Consider the following 27,425-nt stretch of genomic DNA (forward strand, 5'->3'; position numbering starts at 1 on the left):
GACTTGGTGCGTCTGCTGTTGTGCAACAGCAGTTATTCTATATCAGTGTTAAACTTTTTCAGGACCACTTAACCCATTTAACAGACACTCATTTAAATTGAAATTGCCCTGCATTAACACATCTTATTGTTGTTTCTTTGTTCATCTTAATGAGAGGTGTGGTGGTTTTCTGTGAAAGTGACTGGCCAAGACAAAACCAGGAATGTGAAAGTGTGGATTCTAAACCTTCCAATAATGTCAAACATATGAAAATCAAAAGTTGTGTTGTGTGTATTAGTAACATTTTAGGGCTTTTTTTAACTTAGAAAAATTATAAAATAAAAATAGATTCAGGTTGTTTCAGGAGAAAAGAATCTTTTTCTATCAATTGTATTTATTTTATTTGCAATAGAAATATTTTTTAATTACATAAGAACAGTAGCTGTTGGCGTGCGAGCAGAGCATTATAAGTAAGAATAAAAAAGTAATAAAGAATAAAAATCCTCATCAACTGGGACTCATTTATGGCATAGAATGAGAACTGTTCAAAATAATTGAATAATTTGTGAATGACACATCAGTACTTCCTTTGGTCACATAAGTAATCCTGGGGTTGTTTTCTTTCCACCAGTATCTTAAGTTTTTCTTATTTTTACTTACGTTTAAACGCAATCTTTTGTAAGCTAACTGTGGCGTTTCTATGCACAGTTAGAAACTGCAGACCACTGGGGGGCCACAGTTTGAGAAAGCCTGATATTTAGGAAGTATTTCTGCTACAAATTGAGTCACATTCTGATTTTGGTGGAGTTGCTGTAGGTTATTTTCTACTCACTCATCTCCATGGCCAGGACTGTGATGTTGTGCCATCCCACCTCCTCTCTGTCCAGCGAACGCACCGTCATCAACGTCCCAGAAGTGATTTCAATGTAGAAGAATTTTTCGGGGTCGCTGCTCCTGTCGATGGAGTATCTGTAAACCAAAAAATGGCACCTCAAACAATGGGTACACTGCAAATAAACTCTTATCAAGAATTTTTGGTCTAGTGCTTGTTTGAAGTCAATAACTCTTTAATATTGATGAAGTACTTGTTCCACTGGCAGAAAAATTTACTTAATATTGTCCCGTTTTTGGGTAGTAACTAGTTACATTTACTCAATTAGTTTTGCTTTTTTGAAAAAATTTAATGTTAGGAGTATTTTTACTCTGCTGTATTTTTTACTTGATTAATTTTATTACAAAGTTTTGTTCTATGTCGAGTGTGCTAGAATATAGTCACTAGCAACTAGAATAAGATTTGGTTTTGCAGTGATATCAACACATCAGTGCTGTATAAAGTGCACTTCTGCGTGCTGTAATCCTATCTGAGGGCTGCCGCGCGCTCATAACCGATGCTGCGTGTGCATGCGTGTGTGCGGTGGGGAGATAAGGCGTCTGGCAGCTCCTGTAGGCGCAGCAAGGAGACGGCGTTCCTGATCGGAGGCTTAATCAGAGTATCTGCTCCCCGTGCCAAAAAGGCGGCAGGAAAACACAAACCTGCAGAGAGCTGCTTTGGCTCATCTTCTGTCACTTTGGGCCGATTTCCAACAACAACTCCTCTGAGTGAGCCGAGCTCAAGCAAGATACCCAGAGGAAGGAGCAGGATGCTGACAACTGAATATGAGAGATTCTCAAAGTGAGATCATTTCTACAAAGGAAAATTTCACTAACTCTTTCCTATTGTGGATTTTTAAGTATGTACTTGGGGTCCACTTTTTCATTTCCGATACTTTTAACGTTATCTGAGGCTTAGTATCGTCCGATACGATGCAATATCGGAAAACAGCGTTGAATTGACTTAAAATGTTTCTTTTTAAACACAGACATAAATCGATTGAATCACAAATTAATTTGATAACTGCTGCTGTGCTGCTCTGCATACTTAAATGCACACGGATGCACCGATCCACTGTTTTCACTTTTGATACCGATACAGATATCTGAGGTTTAATTTCATCCGATACCAATCCGATACAGAAAAAATGGTGCTGAATTATTTCCTTTTTTCAGCAAACTGACACGAAGAAGCCATGATTAAAGAAGAAAACTTTATTAATTTAGTCAAAAACCTTCAAAAATTATGAAACTGGTGTAATGCTGAAAAAATAGTTTAAAAAAATAATGGTCCTATCAATCAGAGATGGAGATTATTGTTAATATTTATTTTCTAAAGTTTAAGAGCAAAAATGTACAAAGTATGTATTAAATTATCACTGCATCTTTTTAAACTAAGTTTAACTAAAATAATCCACAAAGATCAAAACACTCTAATATGCTTTAATGTGGCACTAATTTGACATTCCTTATTAGATGTTTAGATATTTTTTCATTAAAAGCATTGGAAAATAATAAAGACAACATAACAAAATACTAGCCCGTAAATTACATTTGAACAAAAAATATTAGTATATGATAATATAATAAAAAAAGTTACAAAAATACTAACCCATTAATTACATTTTGACAAACATGTTCATGTTGATATACAAACAATCATTTAAAATTGCTACCTTTTTCTCTTTACATTGAGACGACAGGCAATTAATGGGTTTGTGACACAAAATGACAGATTTAAGAAAAAAATGTATGATAAATTTAATTTAGTTAACCTTGAAGCTAATTGAAGTTTTATAGGGGAGCTGAGATTCCTTCCCATCACTATTAACCTAATTAATAGATTTATGTCTAATCAGTTCATGAACCAATGAATCAATCTGAACACCAACATCTTTTTATAAAATACAACAAGTCAGTGCTGTGTGCTGGTTAGATTTCAAACTGGTCAAACTGGTTATTTTTATCAGCAAAAAGCAGATATTGGTCAGTGTTTTTTCCTTTATGAGGCTTCAGCTGTGATCAGCTTTAATGTGTGTTATAATTCTGCCCTCTGGTGGTGCAAAGGTAACATTACATATAAGCCCTTGGATATTTGGAAACTGATTGAAAGACTTAGAGTCTGGTTAATTTGCTTAAATTATAGCAATATTTAATTCTGACCTTAAAAAAATACTTGCTAGTTTCAATATGTTTCTGTTTTTAAATAGAAATCAGTTGCAATAAGTTTGAAACCGCTTTGTTTATATCTTGTTTTTTGACATTTGCATTTGAATGCACCTTGAATGTTTTCTTTGTATTTGCCAAAAATAAGAGAATTGAAGATTTTCTTTTGGAAAAACGACTTTTTATTTTTATTTATATGTTGAGATGAAGTGAAATTACATTTGTTGTAAACTTTATCTGAAGAAAATCTAAATGAACCCAAAGAACTTTTGTAGTCTTGGGAAACTGACGTAAATCAACCTGTCTGACTGCTGCCTGAAATAATCACAAAAAAAACTGTGAATTTGTAAAAGGAGAAAATGAAAAACTGAAGTGTGAATGTGTTTTTCTTCTCACCTCACTGTGTTGTTGGCAGCATCAGGATCTCGCGCTGACACCGTCTTCACCACCGTCCCGATCTCGGCGTCTTCCAGAAGCTCAATGTAGTACGACGGCGAGCCGAACAGCGGGGGCTCGTCCACGTCCTCCACGCTCACGTGAACGATGGTGACGTCCTTGAAGGGTCCGCGGTGCCGGAAGGTCGGGTCCAGGTGGGTGTTGGCTCCCTCCACCTTCAGGGTGTAGCTTGGTTTGTTCTCAAAGTTTAACGGCTTGAGCAGAGAAGCAGATAATCTGGATTATGGCATTTGATTTGCACAGAAAGCAAAATGGCTGCATTTCATTCATGCCACTAACTAAATGAGGCAGAACTTGGCTTAAGCCCTTAAGTGGGACAATAACTTAGTAAGTTATTTTTTATTAAAAGCAAGTAAGTTTATTTTTATTATTTATACTGTATGTTAACTTTTTGGAAAATAGCTCAATAATATTTTGTGTTAAACTTTTACATTTTTTATAATTTAATGACATGCATAATTCTGTAAATTACATCCTTTTTTCATTAATTTCTCCTAATACACATATCTAACTAAAAGCTGCAATTTAATATGTTTTAAAAGATTTATTGTTAAATTTTAAAATACTCATAGATGTGGAAACATGTCATGCATATTTTATTTATTTGTACTGGTTTAAAAGGTAAAAAAAAATGCTTCATTTCATGTTATAATTTGTATTAAAATTTGCAAGTATTAAAGATAATTTTATATTTTTACATAAATATTCAGTAAAATAACAATTTTAGCTTCTCCGAAACAATTATTTTGCTTGTGATAAAATGATATTTAAATAACTTAGTAATTTAAATATGCAGTAAATTGTTGCGGCAATGGCTACCTCTGGATTATATATGGTTTAGAAATGAGCAAAATAAAAAACATCAACACTTATTTTAAGGAAATCAATATCTGTACTGAAATATTTACCTTTTTTATGGTGATGATGCCAAATAGGTTGGTGGCGTCCGTGCTGATGTCAAACGTGTCCCTCCCGTCTCCGTCGATGATGCTGTATTTCATCTCTGCGTTGACCCCAATGTCCCTGTCCTTGGCCCAGATCCGGCCCACCACCGAGCCCACGGGGGCCGACTCCGGCACGCTCATCTGATACAACCCTGACAACACAAACCAGCCACGTTTCACTCATTGGTCCTCTAGAGGGAGCCAAACACCTTCCTTGTATCGGAACTGCAGCTTGACTCCAAATCAGAGAAACATAAATGGCTCCATAAACTCCTGATACGCTGCCTTATGGGCCGGCGAGGGCTTCATCTACCGCCTAATGTCAAAAAACAGGTGACAGCTGCCCAGAGTGGTGTGATCGGGCAGCTGATCACACCTACACTAAGTGACAGTGCTAATTGGTCAGAGCTAATTAGTTGTGAAGGAGGAAGAAGTGGGTGGTGAGTTTTTTTTTTCAGCCATCTGAACATGACCAAAGAAACAGAGACAACCCCGGATTTTAAAGGGGAGTTATCATAAGTTAAACATGAAGCTGGATGCTTTTTGGGAAGGAAATGCATCACTGAGTGAAGAATAAAAACACAATCTATTCAGAACATTAGCAGTCTGACACAGTCTGGTAGGCTTGGTATAATTGTGGACCAAAGTTGCAACATTTGTTGCATATTGTTTTCTTTCACACTGGATTGCCAATTAAACCAAGCTAATTCCCCTCCTTGCCTGTGGTGGCACTCCACCAAGAACTAATGAAGGAAATGGCACTGAGCTCAACTTCCTTCTTGGAAACAAAAGCAGAGTAGTGTGACATTTTGGCGGTTGTAGTATCTTTCATTGGTCTTTGGTAAATGATCATAAGTCATTTCTCCTGCTAATGCTCAACTTGTGGGTTTGGTTTGGTTGTATTTACCCAGAATTCCCTGCACCATAGTACGCTTCCTGGTTGGGTTGGCGTTCAAATATGCATTCAAAAAATACACTTCGCTTTTTTATTCCAATTGCGCATTCACACTTTCCCAAAAAAACTGGACTTTCTTGACAAAAAACTGGAGTGGGATTAAAGTGGATTAAACAAGACTGTTAAGAATCTAGCCATAGAGCCTTCTGTTATTTATACATTTCAAGATAAAAAACTTGAAATGTTCACATCTATGCTGATGATATACACTTATTATTGTAATTTCTCCTGATGACTTGTTGCCAGTTGATGCCTGTTAATCTGAACTGAAGTAGGCAGAAAATAAATCGGATTTTGTTGCGCTCACACGTTCCATTTTTCTCTCTGGAAGAAAAGCAGCTAAGTGAATCAAAAAAGAGGGGTTTGTGAACTTTCACGGTAAGAACTGCCGCTTTCTGCACTCCAGGGAGAATTTGTGATTTTCTTAGAATGAAGTAAAAGCAAGCAGTGATTATGTTTAACACTCTGCTGTATTTGGCATGATAACACCAATTTCTTCCCATTTTAAGCACTTTTTAACAACTTCTTAACATTTTTATCAAGTTAAAACATTTTGTTGTTTTTTTTCCCTTAATTTCTTGGGTGAATACTTTGCTCAACAATTTGCAAATCTTTAATATATAGTGTTTTTATCTTCTTGAAAATGTTTAACACTTTGTTTGAAGTTATTAATAATAACTATTTATAAAGCACTTTCAAAGTGCCACAACCCACTGTATAACCATCATGATGTGAGTAATTTGAGGAGTGATGCTAGGAAAAAAAACTGGGCTGAAATTGAGACGTTTTATGTAGTTCTGGATCCCATGAATATTTCCTAATCGGTTTGATTAGAAAGAAGTGGAGCACATCTCAGATAGAGGTTATTATGTCCTGCTAAAGTGGCAGTATTTTGTATTTTCAAGGAATATAATTACATTTTATGGCACAATCAAATCACTGTGTTACCTTTAGTTATAAAAATGTTTTCTATATATCTCAAATATGACTTAAAGTTTGACGTTAGTATTGTAATTGCTTGAATTTGGGCCTCTGTCTCTTTAAAAACTCCTGCCCTTTCTGAAACTGCGACTTTAGGGAATCATCCCAACATGGCTCCTCTATAAACCCTTTAACAATGTTTTTACCAGCGTTTCACTGAGAAGTGCCTCCTATGATGACCTCAGCAGACGTGCAGTTTCACCAAGTGTTTGCTAATTGCCCCTGGCTAGTCTGAAGGAGCTCAGTGGGGGAGGAGCTATGTTTCGAAGGCGGAGTTAGGTCCACCCAGGTGTTTTGCACAGCTGAATGGTTGCCATTGAGATTATAGGATTTCTTAAATGTGACTGAAAGAAAAACTCCAGGAATGTTTTTGGTAAGGGAATAACATTACAGCATGATGGAAAGCTGGAAAAATTAAATTTTACAAAATACTGCCCAAAATGAGCTTTGTTTTATATTTTATAGGAAACTCGAAGCATACCTCTCTGTAAAAACAAAGGTGTGTTGCAGCAGCTTCAAATATTCAAAGCTGCAGGCTGTGCAAGCAGCCATTTGCTTACACTAAATGAGCTGTTAAAAACTCGAGGACAGGTAATAAAGTGTGTCATGGCAGTGAAGATGCATCGTAAACACACTCGGTGTTTTGCTTACGCTGGTCAAACACGGGCGGGTTGTCGTTGACGTCGCTCAGCGTGATGTTGACGGTGGTGGTCCCCGCCAGCCCCCCCAGCTGTCCGCCCATGTCTTTAGCCTGGATCAGGATGGTGTAGTTCTCCCTGGTCTCCCGGTCCATGTCTGCCAAGGACACTCGGACCACACCTGGGCGCAGAAACCAAAGGTCACGGGGTCAATTAAAGCTCAGAACGAGAGTTTCTCCAGAATGTGCCCATGAAATATAGTTCACTTTCATCTTTTAAATTTTCTGGTTACATTTTTAATGACAGAATGTAATAATGGCACATAAATGAATGTTTGGTGACACATATTCATGAATTTTATAGACTTTCACTAGGCAAGGCAACTTTTCTTATGTAGCACTTAAAAAAAACAAAAACAACAAGAAAAACAAAGTGAGAAAACCATAACTTGGACTAAAACCGAAAAAATTAACACATGAAAAACCTTAAACAGTATTTAATCTCCTTTAACATTTCCATATTTTGCCAACCAAACCTTGCAATCTTATTTACTGCTATTTTATGAAATGGATCAAAACAAAGTATTTGGCAATATAAAATGACTAAAACCAGAGGAAGTGTTTAGATTTATCACCACTGTTTCAACATTTCTTAGGACCATTCTTGATTGTAACTGCACATCTGTAGAGGTGCAGAGCTTGGTAATAAATTGGTAATTTATTACCAATTTCATTTCCATCTACTGACCACCATCCTGTCTTATGGGAAGAATATCATTCCCACAGCATGATTCTGTCATCACTGTGTTTCACCATGAGGATGATGTTTTTAGTGTTAGATTCCCTCTAAAAGCAGATTATTGCATGTCATCTCCAGAGTTACTGTGGTTCTTCTGCTTAGCTCTGATTAATCTGTAACTTCCTCCCCAACTTTTCCGTTCACTGCAAAAACACAAAATCCAACCAAGTGTTTTTGCTCTAGTTTCTAGTGCAGATATCTTGGTAGACTTTGAATAAAACAAATAACTTATAGGTATCATTTCATTAAGAAATTGGAGCTTGCTTTCAGACAATAATTTCTTAATATTGATGAAAAAGGACCAGTTCCATCAGCAGAATACTTTGTTTAAATATAACCATGTAACATGGGAAGAATTTCTTGTTATAAGTGAATTTATCTGCCAATGGAATGAGTACTTTGTGTTTATTAAGAAATTACTGACTTAAACAAGCTTCTCTTTTTTGCTTTAAAGTTACTTGTAAGTTAGTTTAGTCTTATTTTAAGTGTACTATGAAATTTGCACTAGAAACTAGGCAAAAATGCTTGGTACAATATTGTTTTTGCAGTCCTGTAGTTTCTTATTAAAGCTAATTGTTATGTAATGTTCTTTAAAATCCCCTGAAGTCTTCACAGAGCAACTGAGATTAAATTCATAATAAAAAAGACATGAAAGAGCAATAAAATAAATAAGAGTTGGTGGTTGTAACCTTCAAATAGCAGTGGATGCTCTGGCAGAGATCTGTGCGTTTGTGTGGGATGTATTAGTGAAGTTTTACAGTAGAAACAGTAGCTGCGGTGCATGTAGCTGGCCTTCACCCTGTGACTCGACACATTTATTTCACCAGAGTGTAGTCTTCATAAAAACCAACAGCTACGCAGAAAACAAGAAGTCTGGGTCAGCTGATGATGTTTGGAGTTTTATGTTGTGTTGACATCAGTAAAAGCCTTAAAGGCAGCACTTACAGTGGAACCAGGAAGCTGATTCATTGCTCAAGAGCCATGCTGAGGTTTTATTGACAGGGGAGCTGTTGGATGAAATAAAACAGGAAAACTAAAAGGTTTTTGCATGCCAGCATTAAATCAGGAATTTTGTTAAGAGAACAGTTAGTTTTTCAGCAAGACGTCTCAGTGTGAGTGTTTCCTGAAGATCTTTTGCACAGTTTTAGGAATTAGCTTTGTTTGCCAAATTTATGATTGTTTTGACTTGGGCAACATGAATCGCATGTTTGGATAATTGTTCCCCCTGGATCTGGATGCTGTGCAACTGGAAGGATTTTTGCTCTTATGTTTTTTTTAATTTTTATTTTATTTTAGTACAGTTGTTGTGCTGCGTAACCATGGGAACAAGGTCTAAAGCTGAAGTAGCACCTAAACTTTGACCCCAAATCCCAGATAGGTTGAAAAGGAGGAAGTTCAAACTCTCTCCTCCATTGATCATGATGGGCAATGACTATATCCTGCACTATGGGGGGCGATGAGGACTTTAGGTTTATCACAATATTCTGTGGTTCTATTTTGGTACCAGTCACCAACAGAAAGGTGATTTCTGTCACTAAACTGCACACTTTTGCTGCATTTAGTCATAATTTCAAATGTGTTGGTATTTATTGATGCACATTGCACAGATAGTGGAGAAAATAGTAAAAATAACAATCCTGACAACACAGATGGTTTTGTTTTTTGAATTTATCATGGCAATGTTAAATTAGGATTTTTAAAAATTTATCACGATAAATGATACATGATACATAATACAGTAAATGCCCATGAGCTTTAGTATCCTTTGCTCAAAGGTTCTTATTTAATCGATTCAAACTCATTTTTGTCAGGGATTAAAATAAATCTTGGAATCTTTTGCTTTCCCTTATGATTAATCGAGTTCATGCGATTCACAATCAAAAGAAAGATTTTATCCTCCACTTATCCTAATTTTAACAGTATGCATTCATTTAATTTCTTTATTCAATCACTTAATTATTTAATACACAGCAATTCTACCAATGAAATGGCAGCAACTCAGTGCCTTTTTGCATCTAGAAGTGTTGAAGAGCTGCTGACGTTCAAAGCGAGCATCAGAATGGAGAAGAAAAGGGATTTAAGAGACTTTGAACTTTGCATGGTTGTTGCAGCCAGAAGGACTGATGCTCCTAAAGAAAGAAAACATCCTGTGTGTGGATGAAAAGCGCCTTGTTGATGTCAGAGGAGAATAGAAAGAAGAGACAGGAGCTCAAATATCTACTCGTTTACAAGCAAGGTGTGCTGAAAAGCATCTCTGGACACAACAGGTTGAATAAGGTTGTCGTTGCCTCTTCTGTTAGCTTAACAAGAGGAAACTGAGCCTGAACTAGACAAGCATTGTGTTTTTAGAAGTCCAGCATTAGAAAAGATTGATGGCAAAAGTAAATCCCTTAAAACTACTTTACTCATGAAACTTACTTTTTTCTGTTGAAATTGCCACCATGTCGTGGCAGTTTGCAACGAGACACATAATCTGTGAAAAAAATCAAACTCCTCCAAGTCCTGCCTGTGCTTCTGCAGCTACTGGCAAAAATGCTTGTTTGTTTTGGTCAGATTTCCTCCAATTTTCTCCTCTGCAGGTATAATGTGGGTCTAGAGTTTGATTTTTATGCTTAATATCTTCTCCTCCTGTTTTCTAGTTATTTTTGCAGCCTTTGAGAGTTCTTGGTGAGTCACTGAAAAACATAGATGTTGTTTTTGTTTTCTTCTGAATCAATCTACTTGTGGATACCTGGGAATAAAACCCACCTTTTTCTATAAAAAAAAATACCAACAATAATCTGTTTTACGTTTGGGAAGATTCACTCCAGATAAAACTACAGTTTCATAAAAATGATCAGAGCCCGGATTGACTCTGCAGTAACCAAAACTACAGAGTAGGAGCCAAATAACTGAAATCAAACCAACACACAGATTGGTTAAAAAAACACGTATAAAAGATTAGATTTCAATTATAAGCTGAAGTTTTTTCCCAGGAAGCCTCTTTCCACACTACAGACTGCCTTCTGTCCTCATTATCAACAGGAAAGTCACACTTTTAAGCTTAACACGTCTTCTTTGTCAGCTGCCATGAGTTTTTGGATGTAGCAACAAAAGAAACACGTTGGGTAGTTTCATAGCAACAACAGGAACCATGCTGAGCTCCCCACATATTGAGCCGGTTGGTTTACACAGGGGGCATAAAGCGAGCACTGAAATCACTGCAGCTACATCTCAGAACGGTGGCAGAGAGGAGGAAAAACAGCAGCCACACAAAGGTTTTTACTTTACCAGTGGATCCAAAATTTAAATTCCCTGTACTGTGACACATGTTTTGTAAAAAATACCAAAAAACAGATTCAGGAATATCAGTCAGAAAAAGGGAACAAAACGTTTCCACCATAATGTACAAAGTTAAACAGTCACCAATAAAAGAAATATGGAACAAAATGGACACCAGAAAAACAGGAAAGTTCTGCAAAACGAATGAAAAGATGAGATGGAAACTGTTCTACCAAGAGGCAAACAGAGACACTGAATGACCTGCAGGAATTTCCACAGTGACAACAATCTTCTTTGTTCTCCATATAGCTCGGCTTTGGGTTGCAAGACGGAAAGGACACATGCAGTCCTGGAAAAAATACGTTGTTCTTCTGCCGGTCGCTTTGGAGTCATAGACCGCGGCCACATTCATACATTAGTAGTATGAACGACCATGCAAAGAAATAAATAAATAAAAATCGGACTCAGCAAAGGATGCTGTGAACGTAGTTTTATATGCATCAGTGGTTAAGCTTCTCTTCAGTGGTGTAGCTTAGATTAAAATGTTGAATACAGGAAAATATGAAGCTGAAAAATTGCTCACTTCTTGGTTTAAATTGAATTTGGATTGGCGGTTGAGGTGAAATAAGTAAGGTTTGTTCAAATGAAGCACCTGATGAGCAGGAAATGACTTGATTATCTGCCGTCTGATTGGACAGTTTGATTTAAATCATCGCTGTCAAATCATTTCAAGGTGTAAAGATACAGATTGAATGCCTAATTTTAATCTGGGAGTTGGAACATGTCTGGATAGGATTGTTCAAAAAGTTTTCTGATTAGCTTTTTCAAATAGATACAGAATGAAATTATGTATTCTATGCATTTCTTACATTATTTCAAGTTTCAAATTGAGAAATAATTTTTCTGCAGACAAATTCCACTTTTAATACATAGAAATTTAAATCGTCCAGGTTTATTTCTTTAACCATGTGGAAAAGCTACACTTGTAACTTTAAATCATATGTAAACATGATTTAAATCATGTGCAAATAGGCCTGTGGCAATAAGCAATAAATCAGTTAATTGCATGATAAATTAATGGATGGAATTTGCATAATTTATTGTTTTTCTCTTTTCTGTTTCTGTCAAAGTCTGGCTGAAGAAGAATCCATAATTCCTTTTATTAGCTGTTTCTGTTTTTGTATGTATTTTTGGATATTTTCCAGTTCCACTGTTAGATGTTCATTAGAATTTAAAGTTTATTGTAAATTGTAGAAAAGCGACATTCCTAACTTTGTATCTTATGTAAACCAGTCTGCAAAAAAAAAAAAAAAAAAAAAAAAAACTCCCCAAAAACAACTTCCGTGATGCTGAAAGTCAAACAGGAAGTTTTGCAGCATGTCTGCAGTCGTACCGGTTTTTGCGTCCACAGAGAAGTATGGCTGCCCCTCCAGGATACTGTAGACGACACGAGCGCTGTTTCCATACGTGGGGTCGTCGGCGTCTGTGGCAGTGAGCTGGATCACAGACGTTCCTGAGCAAATTGGAAGAAGAGATGGTTTGATGAGGATATTTGTTGGTGATAAAACTCAAGCTACCTTAACTTTCCCCTTCTGCTCACCTATTCTGGACATTTCTGGAACAGTGGCCCGGTAGGGACCATCCAGGAACTTGGGCTCGTTGTCGTTGATGTCCTGGATCTTGACGATGAACTCTGATTCAGGCTCCAGAGGTCGGTCTGTGAGGCGGTTTCGGGCCTGAGCCCGGAGAACGTACTGCGACTTCACTTCCCTGTCCAACCTCTGGATGGCATGGATGTCCCCAGTGCTGTCGTCGATGGTGAAGGTGGTGCCCGCCCCCTCACCCGTCAGAATGTACTTGATGGAGCCGTCACCTTTGTCCATGTCCGAGTGGAGCTGCAGAAAAACAACACTTTAAGGCAACGAAACTCTTCTTATGACCAATCTGATCCCAACAGTCTGCAAATGAATGCTTCTAAATTCAGCCACAAGCTCAGTATTTTGGGTGGCGATGTGTTTTTTGAGGGCATTCAAATGGGTCACATCTCCCAGTTTTACAACAATAAAGCTGCCTTGCTCTGCTAAACATGAAGATAAGACAACCAATTCACTTTCCAGGCCAAATCAGCCTTATGATCTCTGTCCAAGTTAACATGTGCCTCTATCCCTGAAGAACAGACTGATTGGAGAAAAAAAATGCCTGCAGAGATAAACATGAGCTGATTTAAACGGAAAATAATAAGCAGCTATTTGTGGAAATGTGGGTTTAACAATATTATCAGCATATTATCAGTATTGGCTGATAAAAGCTTTCAAATTAAAGCTGGCGCTGGACCAGATTGGATGATTGCATGTAGATAAATTCAGTTTCAAACTCCATAAAGTTAGTTTCTGGGAAAGTTGTATGAAATCTTAACATTCAATTAAGAAACGCCAACTTTGAAAGAATGTTTGTAAAGATATCACGATGCTATGGAAGGTTTCCATGTTTCACAAAATTCTTTGATCAGGCAACACTATAAATAACCAATAGGTGGCGATAAACTCAGATTAATGACAGGTGTGAACAGGAATCAAGAAGTTGGTTGATTATACTAATTTTTGCATCAAAAGATCAAATCTTACAATATGTGCCTAAATTTCATCTGCTTAAGACTGAATTTAAAGTTTACAACATATGCAGATGACCTTCAAATGTTCTTTTAAGGGATGTAAATACATAAAAAATACAGACCAAAGACATTCAACTGTTTCCTTCTGGAGTTCTCCTTTAATTGAATTAGTTGCTCATCAGATATCAGAATTGCAATTTAATTAACAATTTTTAGAGATAGGAAGCAGGCACCACTGTCAGACATTTTCACTGTCATGCATTCAGAAAATTATTTGCTCTCATTCTTGATACATATACCTACCAGCCAGCTACACTTGTTGGTTAACAAAAGTATTGAATCAGATGATGGTAGATTCACTCAGGATTCTAGCTGTGGTGACGATAACTTGGTGAAGTTCAAAGTGAGCATCAGAACAGGGAAGAAAGTGGATTTCATTGACAGGTCTGAGTGTTTCACAACTGCTGCTCTACTAATATTTTCTAGCACAAAAAAAATCTCTGTTTTACAAAAAAGTAGTCCTAGAAACAGAAAATAACCAGTGGGCGGCAGTTATGTGGTTGAAAAGGTCTTGCTGATAGATTTAAATGAGCAGACTGGTGCAAGTTGACAAAGTAGAAAAAGGAGCTCAAACATCCACTTATTTACTTGCAGGGTGCGCTGAATAACACATCTGGACACAAAACAGGGTGAGCCTTGAAGCAGAAAATCAAACTGGGTCCCACACCTGCCAGCCAATAACAGGAATCCGAGGCTATAATTCACACAGCCCCCCCAACATCGGAGAACAATTGATGCCTGGTCTAATAAGCCTCAATTTTAGCTTCAACAGTTCAACGGCGGAGCCAGAACTTGGTGTAAACAACAGGAAAACATTGACCCAGGCTGTTATCGTTGGTTTAGGCTGGTGGCGATATAATGGCATGCTTTAGGCATTTAGCATGCCATTTAGGATTAAGAAGAAACATTTGGTGTAATTATTTTTCTTGCGAATACATTATTTGAAATTCATTCTTCTGAAGTATCTCCAATATATTTTTCTGTGAAGTGTGCCAATAACTACAAGTCCTTTAACAAAATAAAACCCAGAGATGTAGATATTATTTAGTGCAAGATACAGTAAATATAAATATCCCTTTGCCACAGCAATGGTGGGGGAAAAAAACGCAGAAAAATGGTTGAACAACTTGAAATCATGTGTATTCAGATTTTTTCTTGCTCTCTTTGTCTGTTATGGTTTACTCACACTTGTTGCCATAGCAACTGACTGACTACAATCCCACAAAAGTATCAGGATGCAACACCAAAAAATATGCAGACATTTTCCACACATAGAACAAAACACTCAGTCCGTTACAGTTTCATGTTTTCAGGCTTGGTGTTTGTTTTGCGATTTTTAATCGCTGTGTTAGATTAGCTCTGCCTGTGCTAGCTAACTAGCAGCACATTAGCAATGTGGTATGAGATCAGCAGATTAGAAATGGAAACACCTGCTCTTCTGACGAGCTGTTGGAGTTGCAGTGTGGGTCGAACTGAACCGCACCACACATCTATGTGTTAAGGTTGTCAAAGTCAAGCTAGCATAACTGGCTAGCTCACTATTTTGATTAAAATCTTTTCCTGACCTTGTTGTCGAGTGATAGTTTTGAGAATTCACATCAACTCACTGCATCCATTTTCCTTTTATATTATCATGCGTACATTTAAGATTTGACGTTATGTTGACAACTTGCCAGCTAAAACCAGTGATAGTCGTCGTCTGTCAGCAGATTTTGAATGTGAGGTCATTATGCAACATGTCTGTTGAACCTAAAACTGACAGGTCCTGTACAGTCCAGCTTGGAAGTGAGGATGAGTTTATGGACCAGAGGGGTGGTGTGTGGTCACATGCATAACTTTAATCTGTTAACAGGCAGCAGACCTGTAATCACAGCTCGTTCCCTGTTTGTTGCTATGGACCCAGCGGCGCAATCAGAGGCCTTTTGTGGCCTCTAAGTGCAAATGCCAGCCTGTTGATGTGCAATCAGCTTTTACTTTGTACTAAGAGGGCCTCTCTGTATGATGACGAGTACTTACTGCCATCACGTTGGCAGAGAGAAATTCAATGCCTCCATCGGTATCTTCGCTGTATATAATCAACAGGCGAGCTCACAGGCTCAGCACTCTATCTGAAAACACACTGCTTTCAAGACGCTGGCTCTGGCCTTTCATCATCTGTGGCCTCTGAAAGAAGAGACCCAGAGAGAGTTGTAAAACAGCTCCTTGTTGTTAGGCCACTGATGCTTCACCAGCTCTCTTTGCAACACCTATCATTCCCATGCAGCAGACAATCAGCTTTCCCTTTCTGTTTCTGGACCTCATGCTCAGCTGCACTCCAACCTGCAAACCCATCAGACTCAGGCATAATTTTTTTAAAATCAAAACAGCGATGTTGCTTTTAGACTTCCTCTGTATGTTGATTCATCTTAGGCCAAAGCTTTTCCTTCAACTCCTGGACTAATCCCTTCATACCTCCAAGGCGCTTTGAAAACTTAGTTACCTGCTCCATCTCCCAACCTACAGGCTTTGAACAACAGCTCAGAGGAGCTTTGAATCTAGGAGAAATATGCTAAAAGATGAGGCTATGCTATATATTTTTCATGTTTTCTATTTCCTGTGTTGGTGACTGACCTGTTTGAACTATTGTTGACACCCAGATATGAAATATCTACAATTTACAATACCAAGATTATTTAAAGAATGTATCTACCAGTTAATTAGAACATTATTAAAAATGTCATGTAATTCAATGTAAAAAGAGTATTAGAGTATGTAGGGAAGGAGAAAAACACATGGATTGCTAAATTTCTTCTGGTCAGTTTATCTTATGTGATGATGAAACGTTGCATGTTTAGAAAAAAGCATTGCGTGATTGGAATGGAGCGCTTCGTGATAACCAAATGTTACGTGGTTAAAACGGGGCATTATGTGATGACAAAATGTTGTGTGGTTAGAAAGGAGCGTTACGTGGTTATTACAGAATACTATGTAGTTAGAAAGCAACTGTGCATGATTATACAGAAGCGTTGCACGATTGTAACAGCGTTATGTGGTTAGAACGGAGCAATGTAATACCAAAGGGGATGAACTATGAAAACCTCTCAATTGCAACCAGCAAGTCTTTCCTAAAGTTTCACACAGTCTGCTAAAATTTCCCATTTTACCTGTTTATCTCATCTCAGGTCAAATGAAACCAGATCAGACGATAATCCTCTCACCGTTTCTATTTTGAGCATGTTATTTGCCTGTTTCTTTGGTCGGGGTATGTCAAAGCTCCAACGACAGCACTGCTGAGGGCCTGAAGACCGCAGGATTAAATCTGGATTTTTTTTATACCTTTGAAGCCGCCCTTTGCCTCTCATCTGATCATCCCTCCTCCTTCAGGCTGCTGGGCTCTTTGGAAGATCTGTTACTCTGCTCTGGTTGAAAGTTTGGCAACTTAGCAACTCCTACACTGAGCTTCTCTTCACACCAGCAACACTGACTGAAAAGGTCACGCTGAAAAGTTGTTCACCTCGCATTTCCTCAGGTTGTACCTTCATGTTGTCATATGTATATAAATATATATATATATATATATACTGAGTGTGTGTGTGTGCGTGTGTGTGTAGCCGTACTGGCAGTCAGCACCGACCTTTCCAATGTAAAGCGGCTCCAGTCCGGTGTACTCCTCCAAGACGAAAAATTGATTCCACACCCATCCTCTTTTCACCCTCTGCAGCAGCGCAGTGCTTCTGGTATTTTCCTCTTCTCCTGATTTACCCAGGATGCCTTGAGGCAGAAGGGTCAAAATGCAAAGGGTCACAGGGAGCAAAAAGCTGCCCACAGTGGCTGGAAGATACATTTGGACCCCCATTGTGAAATGAAGCGATGCTGAACAGACTTGTGCTGTTCACGTGTTATTTCCTCTTATTTTCTGATTCCTGCAGCAGAGTTTCTGAGAAAAGAAAAGAAAAGAAAAGGAGAGGACAGATGAGTGTCTCCATCATTTTTATTTTTGGAAACCTGTGGATAAAGCAGCCGTCCTTTTATTCAGCATCAAGATTACTTCTCCACTGCTGAGGTTTTGTTGGGTTGCCAGTGTGTGTTTGAATAGGAAGGGATCCTGTTGAGCCCAGTAAAGTCACACAGAATGGAGGAGAGAACACAAAGAGACCAGAGCGTTCACCTGCTGCTGGCAAGGAGCCGGCGGACTGGTGTTCACAAAGTTCTACTTCACGGAGGAGAAGGAAAAACGTCAAAAATACAAGTTTATATCAGGACATACATCTATTGGTCTCCATCCATTCATTCATCCTTCTTTCCATCATCCTCTGTTTACTCATCCATCTGTTTGTCCATTCAGTCATTAATTTATCAGCCCATTTACATCAATCCATTCTCCATTCATTCATTCATTCACACATCATCCTGTATATACAGGATCCTTCCTTCCTTCTTGTCTTCCTTCCTGTCAGTTGGGAATTTAATCATTAAAACATTTTTGTAGGAACTCTAACCTTTCCTGGCAACGTAAAACGAACTTTAACGTTGGAAAAACCGCCACCAGATATTGTCTATTCTGTGATCAGGTTTTATTTTATCTGAGTCGATCAACAGGAGCGGCAACGTTTGCTCGAACAGCAGGGGGGAATGTGCTCCACTCGGCCTTCTGGGCTGTTTTCACCAAACCTTTGACTCTAACATGGCTGCTTGCTTAATTTTTAAATCCTCCCAGTGTTCCTGTTCAAAATTTAAAACAGTTTGCCCAAATTCTTAATGAGGCATGCATTAAAGCCGGAGAAAACCTGGCAAACTGCTGCTGCTGCTGGTGCTGCTGCTGCTTCCCTCCAGCTCTGGACAGTCAGTCTTCACAAGGAGCCACACTCCTTTCCTCCTCCCTCCCCTTCCTGTCATCAGCAGAGGTGCGCTCCTTCACACCTCGTGTAATTGGCCCGGGGTGTGATGTTCTGAGATTGCAGTGTTTCTGTCAACACTCCTGTTCAGCTGCACTCGCACCATGTTCTACAAGCTCCCTTCAGTGCTGCACGCTGCTCATTACAAGAATGCTACTTTTTTTTCTCAAATTCTCCCTCTGTATCTCAGCTGTAAGAAACCCCTACGACTGAGCTTGAGAGTTCATGCCTCTTAACGCCATCTCATCCACATTTCTCCTCAAATCAAAGTCATATTGAGGACCAGGGAGGTCAGCTCCACAGTTTTCTTTCAGGAGAACTTATCGATCGGTACCTTCTCACTGGAGCTGAAACAATTAATCGGATTAATCATGATTAATCGATAAATAATCACCAACATTATACTGACCGCATAATTGCACAATTTGATGTTTCCAAATTAAGTTTGCTTGATGGAAACATGTTTTTGCATTTTGGGTATTAATGTGTTTGTTTTCTCATTTAAAAATTTAATTCAATTGTTCATTTGCATCTATTAATGTTTTCCTAATTATGTATAAGTAATACAAAGCTTAAGTGATAAAATGGAAAATCTGTGCAATATGCCATGAAAAAAAAATTATATTAATTATCAGAACAATTCATTAATCGTGTGGATAATCGATTAATCGGACACTTTGTACATTTCCATATGCTTCTTATATGTATAAGAAAGCAACCTGCTTCTTTATTTAATGACTTTGAGGGGGAAAACGGACAAATTTATCGGCAGAAAACAGAACAAGGGGCGTGAAAAGGCAGCGAGCGGGGGCAGAAAGGAAAGTTTGGTGCTCCAAAGGAAAGGAATGAAAAGCAGACTGTTTGACTCATGGACCGACTCCATTATGTGTTGTAAAAGAGAGCATTGTGCTTCTGTAGACTCTCTGAATCACCAAACCCAGTTAATCATTGTGGTAGAGACACAAAAGGCAGCGAATGGTGGGAGGCTTGGCTGCATTGTGAGCGGGCGCCTGGCCAATGTGTGTGTGCGTTGGTGTGTGTTTGTGAAAGAAAACTCAGCTTAGCAGGATGACTGACCCTCGACCCGGCTGCTCCCTTCGTTTTCAGCCCGTTCATGCCGCATGGTCTCCATTATGAAGTCCCCGCTCCTAGCCACGCCCAGTGAAAGGTCGCGACCTTCACCCAGGCCGTTTTGCTCCGTTTTGTTAAGGTTAATGAGGCGACGTGCAAAGTAAAACATTTCACAGTCCTTTCTCCTGGTAATGTGATGGTATCTCGCTTGTTTAAGGAAGCAGCTGCTGCACAAGCCGCTGATGGATGACAGAAGGGATAAATAGGGCTCCTACGAAGGGCGCATGATGCTAGGAAAACACGCAACACGCCATCATGTTGGTTCAAGTCGATATTGCATGAGATAAATGAGTTGTTACCTTATCACTGCAAAAACACAAAATCCTACCAAGTAATTTTGGTGCAGTATGTAGTGAAAATACCTTGGTTCACTTTGAATAAGACAAAATTGGCTTTCAAGTAACTTTTCAGCAAGAAATGGGGGAAATGGCTCCACCAGAACATTTTGATGCCTGCAAACAGTTTTAGCTGCACTTCTGGAAAAGTCTAAAGGAGCATCAACCTGGAGGAGAGTAAAGAAAACTCTGTTTCCAGCTTTCTTTCTTTTTTGCATATTCCACTGTGGCATCGTCTTTCCTTCCTTCCCCTTGATTTCCATCATCTTATCCTATCACCCTCACTTCCTGTTTTCTTGCTCATGCCTCATCTCGCTTCCTTTTCCAGTCCTTTCTTTATTCCTCATTGCTTTCCATATAACTACCTTTTCATTTCCTTTGTCCCTTACTTCCTTATTTGTTTCCTTCCTTTTTACCTCCCTTCCTTATTTCTTTCCTTCACTCCTCACTTCCTTCCTTATAATTTCCTAGTTGATGTCATCCCTTCCTTCGTTCTTTCTTTTCTACTTTCCTCCCTCCTTTCCTGATGTGCTTTTTCATGTCCTTCTTCTTCCCTATTGTCATTTCTTCATTCCTTTATTCCTCATGACTTCTTTATCTTTCCTTCCCTATGTCCTTCCATCTTTCCTCCCTCCTTATGACTTTCTTGTTCATGCCCTCCATTCCTCCTGTCCTTCCTTCCTTGTGTCCTTTCGCTATTCCTTGCTTTCTTCTTTCCTCCATCCCTCATGTCTTTCCATCCTTTTTCCTGTCCTTTCCTCCTTCCTTTCTCGTCTTAATTTTGTTTCCTTCTTGTGTCCTACCTCTGTTTTTCTTCACTTCCTTTCATCTCTCCTTCTCCCTTCCTTCCTTTACTCCTTTCATTGTTCCTTTTAAAGTGAACATGAGGAACTGGGAACTCTGGAAGTTGAATCTGGAAATGTCTTGAACCTCTTCATGTGCAGGAATCCCTGGACAGTCAGTCATATGAAAACGTTTACAACGAAGAGGAGTTTTTCCCCTCCTGCCTTCTGCACTTTCAAAAAAAAAAAAAACAATTTCAAGTTATTATCTAGAAAACACTGTAAGAAAAGCCACCATGGCAAAGGAGGCGCACAGCCATCCAATTTGTCGTGCATTTGTTTTGAAATATGAGAAGGCCCTGAAAGGCAGAGGTGTTTATCGAGACGGAGGAAGAGTTTGAGTGACGGCGGAGGAGGCTGTGATTGTCAGGGGGGGAGCAGCTGGTGTGAGAAAATGACGGGCCATATTGTTGTATCATCGTACTCCGAGTCCACCTGCTGCTCCATTAACTGCGATCTGTCAACAGCAGACTACATCAAACCGCTGCGACGCCAGGGAGAAAGGTGAGTTCTGCTTCTGAGGGAGAAAACAAACGGCGAGCGAGCGGCACGGTTCAGCTGCATGTGACCCGCTCCACCTGTTGGGAATAATGAGCCGAAACCGGCGCCATCCCTGCGGTTGCACACATGAAACTCGGGTTGATCAGAAATCAAACATTGGCAACGTGAGAGGTCGCCACGCTGACCGCTTAGGAATCAGAGGCTCAGATTGTTTTGAATAATTCATGTTTTTCCAAAAGAATTATAAAAATAAGGAAGTAGAGATGCGTTTGCAGATGCTGCACTGTAAAAACACAAAAACTCAAGTTTTAATGCAGGTATGTTAGTACACTTGAAATAATTAACTCTGATAACCTTTCAGCAAAGTATCGGCGCTTGCTTTAAGTCAATAATGCCTTAATAATAAAAACTTATTGGTTTCTGTAGCAGTTTTGTTTGTATTTATCTTTAAAACATGTAAAATATGTCAACAAAAACACAAACTAGTGACGTCAGACAGATAAGTTATAAAGTCTTCTATATATGTATGAGGTAAAGTTTTTACATTTTAATGGGGATATCTTTGAAGTTTAATTTGTTTTCCTGTTTAATTTAGTTTAAATATGAAATAATTAGCTGATTCATAAAGTTTAGTGAAGCCTTCAAACTTTGATCTGCTGATGTAAAGGAGGCTCTGTGTGTGGCGCTGGTCTGTTTGGGTCAGACTGCAGCATGTTGATTTCACACCGGCCATGTCTGCTTTAACTTGACCTCACCTTTTAAAGAGAGGCCTGTAAAAACTGGACCCGCCCATCATTGGGGGGGTGAGACGTCACGGCCAATTTGTTAACCACAATTGATTTTGCACGGGGGTTTTGCACAGAGACAGCTATAGATCTAAAACTAAATGCACAAATTCCACTTTTTTAAAATAAATGTTTCTGGTTTGACCATGTTTATTAAACCAAATAATATGTAATTATGGTGTGAATGAAAGAAAATTAACTAGAGGGCAACACTTCCTCTTGTAATTGCTGTGAATTAACAGAAAAATGGCTTAATAAGGTGTTAAAGTGTTTCCACTTTGTGTTTGGAAGAACTCAAGCTTTTTGTGCAAAACTAAGGATCTCTTAAAAAAATGTTTTAGAGTTGAACTTGACACCAAAATAATTATCAGATGGAGAAAATGAAAACTATTGAATAATGATCAGGATCATTATTTATCTCTGCTGAAGTATTCCTTTCCCCAAAATTAGCAAAGTTTGCTTCCTTTTTGTCTTCAACTCACTTCTAGCAATTTATTTAAATGTTCAAGAGTTAGCAGACGTAACCAGCTGCGGCTAACTCGCAGCTAGCTGGGTACTCTGCTTGTTTTCAATCAACTGTTTACTCATGAAAGTTTTATCCTGTTTCATAGAACTTTGTGTCACTGAATTTTGATTTAAAATTTGAGTTACTTATTCATTTTTTGGCGTTGGTGTTTCAGAGGTTTTTGCCATCGCTGACCTAAGACATTTAAAAAAAAGAAAAATTGACATACAAATGTTGACAGTTTCTTTATTTCTTATTTTCCTAGTTTAAAGTGAAGAAAGTAAAAAATTTTTTACTTGTCAAAGTCAGAAATTTTCTTAAATCTTAAATGGCCACATTATGCAGTTTGGATTTAAGGTAATTTTGTGAAATTCTGCATTTTGTTGTGAATTCCTTTTTGTTTTTTTATTTCCATGATTCAGTTTCGTCACTGAAACATAAGTAGAGTATGATTGTGAATTGCTTTTCCAGCTTTTAATGAGCAGCACAGCCTGTGGATTGGTCTGCCTGGGTAAAGTCATGCAGGTTCTGTCAAGTGAAAGGTCCATCCGTTCGCCGCCTGGGGGAAGGACCCAGTTTCTTATGCCCTCTGCCTTCAAAGGCAGAGAGCATCCTGACCAGACTCTCCCAATATCACTCGCCTGTTTGTGTTGGTCTGAATCAGAGTTCAGAACGTACCTCGCTCTGTGTGTCGGCCTTCTTATCCTTGCCCCCCAGGACCGAGGCGCTGGCTTTGAACCGGCCTCTCTTAATTGTGGGTAGCTCCCGGGGCTTTGGGGTCGTGCAGCTGTGCACGCCGCAGCCTCCGTCCCCCTCCCTGTGGTTCCTTTACTGCAAGGTGTTTCTAATTACTCTGCCCTCCCTCCTCTTCTCATCTACCCTTTTTTAATATCTTTGCGCCAGTTGGGTTTCTGAACCGCAAACCTGATGCACATTTTGCCCAATTAAACATCTGTGTTGCTGTTTAAAACATCTGTTTCCTCCCTCCACTCCTGTTTGGGGTTCGTTTACAGTAGATCTAAAATGGGAGACCATGATAAACGTTTCTGGAAAGTGTCCTTCAACTTCAGTGAGATATTTAAAGCTACACACCTTAAATTAATACCTTGTAGAATAATCTTTCCTAAAAAGGAACAGAAGAAACTATCTGTCTGTCTACTTGCTTTCTATTTCTTTCCATCTTTCTGTCTGTATATATTGATTTGGCTCTCTCTAGCTAGCTATCTCTGTCTAGTTATATGTCTCTCTTTAGCTATCTCTCTCTCAAGCTTTATCTCTCTATCTGTCTCTCTCAAGCTGTCTATGTCCACCTCAATGTCTTTCAAACTATTTCTCTCTCAAGCATTTGCTGCCTCTTAATCTATCTGTCTATAAATATCTTGATCTCTCTCAAGCTATTTCTCTATGTCAAGCTACCTCACTCTGCCTAGCGATCAATCTCTCTCAAAATCTCAAGTTATCTCTACCTTTATCTGTTACTCTCTGTCTTACTAATCAATTCAAAAACCTGTTCCTCTCCTCGCCTGTGGGGGTGCTGCACTAAGAACCACTGAAGGAAACGTTACAAAAACCTCTGAAGAAGATTGAGCACAACTTCTGGTTTTACAAAATGTAAATAAAAATGGAGTGGATTGATATTTTAGTGGTTGTAGCTATTTCTCCTGCTAGCACTAGTGCATGTATTTTGGTTGTAATTACCCACAATGCCTTGCACTGTAGTCCACTAACTGCTTCTGAAGCGGTCTCCAGACCAGTACCAGAGCTCACTTCAACTCAAATCGAGACCAATGTTTTTTAGGGGAACCAGAACTTCTTTCTTTTGGTCCAATTGTGCACCTTCCCAAACAAACCGGACTTTCTAGACTAACGGACTGGAGTTGGATTCATTAGACTGAACAGAGCTGGACAGAATGCACCCTTAGTTTTATTGTATACTCATTTATGTAACTAGCTAGTTACAGTTTCTAGTTTTCAGAATTTCAAATACTCATTTTAAAGATGGAAAAAGTTTAGAGATGACTTGTCAATGCTTTATTTTCTGCATTAAAACTCTCTTTAAAAGAGGAGTGTCCACAGTTTAGAGAGCCACTGTAGTTCAGGAATGACAAACTGTCATTTGCGTATAAATTAAATCACACAAACTGGCATTCATCCCAGCCACTGGTGCATGGAAATGATGTCACCGTTCATAAGCGTCATCTGGAAAAGTTTGCAATCTGTGTCACTAATTAAGCAGCGTTACGTTGGATCTCCTTGGAAAGAAAAAGGTTCACATCCTCTTAAAGCTCTTTGTCAGACGCAGCAAATGTCAGTGAAGATATCTCAACCCGAAGCCCATCTTCACAGCCTTCCCCTGATATGATAATATCAAAAAAAACGTCTCCGCGCTCTGGCCGGGGTACACATGCCAATCTCGTACCTTATTTTCTTCCTTACAAGACAGGCTGTACTTTAATGGGTTTGACAGTAAAATGGAAAAAAGAGAGTCCTCATTTTGGGAGAGTAGAACCTTGGCTCAGACTGAGGAATGAGGTCTGAATGCCAAACGACGCTCCGTAAAAAGCAGATGCCGTCGCTTGTTTGAAGACGCAAAAGTGCAGACGTGTTCAGAATTAAAGCCTCAAAACTTTCCAAACTGCATGCAAAACTCTTACTTATCTGCAGATAATTAATGTCATATAAAGCAAATTAACAGCATTTGTGAAAAATAAAAACAATGAAAACAAAACTCAAATCATAAGTCAGTGCCTTCCTTACCTTGTTTTTTATTTATTTTCTGTCTTGTCTGCTCCTCCTCTGCTATTTTTTCTTTGCTCTTCTTATGCCTGAAGTTTTCCTTAAAATCTCTCTCAAAGTCACCTTGAGTGCGTTCTGTCCCTTGTTAGCCTCTCAGTAAAGTTTCCCCTCTTTTCCATCTACATATAAATAAACATGCATTTTCTCATGCTGCCTCTCTAGCGGCTTCCTGTGCACTCTCATCTCGGGTGTTGCCAACCAGGGGACCCAATCAGACTAAAGGACCTATTGTCCCTCTCTTTTACAATCAGCACGACAACCTCTCCCCCCACTCCGGCGTAATCCACCAATCTCCCACCACAAGCAGCGGAAAGAGCAGAGGAGGAGAAAGTAGATGGAGCGGAGGGAGGGGAGTGGGATTGCCAGCAGGGCCGGGGTGAAATGATAGCAAGAGGGCAGGAATGGGGGTGAAAAATCAGACGAGGATGGGGCAGAGGAATGAGAGGAGAGAAGCTCCAGGTGGTACTCAGGGTAATGATCGTTTTGGGTTTTCATTATAGTTCATTTTTATTTCTTTATGACTTTGTTTGTCCAATCCCTGGACAGGCTGGACAATAAATCAATAACAATAAATATCATCAGATAATAAATCTGATAATAAATTTCTCATTTCTCTGTTTTTCTGAGTAATATATTGACCACAATGTCCTGAACTGTAGCTAACTTCCTGCTTTTGAAATAGTCCACTTCAGACTGAGACTGAGGTTTTCAGGCGAATCAGAGTTTGGTTTTTTAGTACGTTTTGGAATTTGAATTTGCATTCAGACCTCCCCAAAAACTCACTTTCTAGACAAACTGATTACAGTCTGATTCAGGACTCTGATCCTAAGTTAACAATAAAATTACTTTGAGATCAGACTTTTCTGAAGATTTTTCCAAGGGTCGAAGAAAAGCTTATATGCTTCCTTTAAGCCATGTCTAAATTTGAGAGTAGCTTTTACCTGCATTATTTTTGGCCACTTTACTACTGAAAAAAGCATAATTAGTTTTCTAAATCTGCAGAAAAAGCCTCAGATATTAGGTTCAGACCAGAACACAATACCCACACTGGGAGATTAGTCATGGAGATCTGATTCTTGTTTAGCTCAGAGGGAGAAAATAGCATTTCTGCTTTAAGGCAATCATGGAATTAATGCAGCAAAAACGGGTTTTCAGAGTCGAGTCCTTTGCAGATTTCTCCACAGGAGAAAAAGGATGATGAAATTGAAATCATTTTGGAGATGTACTCAACCATGTTTAAACATAAATGAGATTTTTATTCCACAATTTGTTTCTCAGCCTTCTGTTTTTTTAATTTTTCAGAATTATTTCCTTGACGCCATAAAGTTGCTGCAGACACAAACATGCAAAGTTTCCACACTGGGATGACTTTGCCCTGTTTTTCCACTCGACAGCCCATTGACTCTCCTTAATCTTTCTGACAGAGTAATTTGGTGTATTGCACAGCTCTAAAAATACAGATGAAGGCTGTTGTCACCCACTGAGGCAGATGGTCAAAAGGTTGAGCTTCTCCATTGGTTCAATATGTTTTTCCTTTCTCCCACTCTGTCCCTTTCAATAAGTCCTCTTTCTCATTTGGCAGGTCATTCTTCTTCACAGTCGCCCCACCCTCCCATCATTGCGGCCCACCCCGTTGTCTTTGTCTCTTTGAAGACCTGACTGGTTACCAATCTGTTTGTGAATGCTTGACTGGACCCCCCTTTACAAAAAACCGAGAGAGAAAAATAAAGGCAGGGGGCTCCCTCTTTGTCTGGACCGTCCATGCAAAGGGTGGCATTGAAGCTCATTGAACGACACCTCCCATTACTGCGGCGGAGGAGCTGGTAATGATTAGCAGAACAAATTGAACCTATTGGACTTGTGGAAGCGCCTCTGTCAGTTAAGTCTTTCATAGTTGCAGGCGTTTGGAAAACAAGTCCCTTCAGGCCTCGGCACAA

At 39.0% G+C, this 27,425-nt stretch overlaps 1 protein-coding gene and 1 long non-coding RNA gene across 3 annotated transcripts in view; one reads left to right on the forward strand and one right to left on the reverse strand.

The window, feature by feature from the left end:
- LOC129378910 (uncharacterized) overlaps positions 1-27,425 on the forward strand; it is a 154,684-nt gene that overhangs the window by 25,417 nt on the left and 101,842 nt on the right. The window contains exon 2 of the long non-coding RNA XR_008608109.1: positions 3,431-3,605. This is a non-coding gene — a long non-coding RNA (uncharacterized LOC129378910). The remainder of the gene's footprint in view (positions 1-3,430; positions 3,606-27,425) is intronic.
- Positions 1-27,425, reverse strand: part of LOC129378909 (cadherin-20-like) — an 82,842-nt gene that overhangs the window by 7,073 nt on the left and 48,344 nt on the right. Inside the window, exons 1-8 of one of the 2 annotated variants that reach the window (XM_055059412.1) lie at positions 25,450-25,671; positions 17,333-17,635; positions 12,649-12,943; positions 12,442-12,561; positions 7,003-7,170; positions 4,380-4,567; positions 3,412-3,665; positions 812-948 (exon numbers count right to left, since the gene is read on the reverse strand). In XM_055059412.1, the coding sequence (XP_054915387.1) occupies positions 812-948; positions 3,412-3,665; positions 4,380-4,567; positions 7,003-7,170; positions 12,442-12,561; positions 12,649-12,943; positions 17,333-17,554 (1,384 nt within the window). In that variant the 5' untranslated portion in view covers positions 17,555-17,635; positions 25,450-25,671. Of the gene's footprint in view, positions 1-811; positions 949-3,411; positions 3,666-4,379; positions 4,568-7,002; positions 7,171-12,441; positions 12,562-12,648; positions 12,944-17,332; positions 17,636-25,449; positions 25,672-27,425 lie in introns of those variants that run through there. The other variant, XM_055059411.1, reaches the window with a different exon arrangement.

This window comes from Poeciliopsis prolifica, unplaced genomic scaffold (assembly GCF_027474105.1).
Source record: "Poeciliopsis prolifica strain line A6 unplaced genomic scaffold, Auburn_PproV2 SCAFFOLD054, whole genome shotgun sequence".
NCBI classification, from domain to species: Eukaryota; Metazoa; Chordata; class Actinopteri; order Cyprinodontiformes; family Poeciliidae; genus Poeciliopsis; species Poeciliopsis prolifica.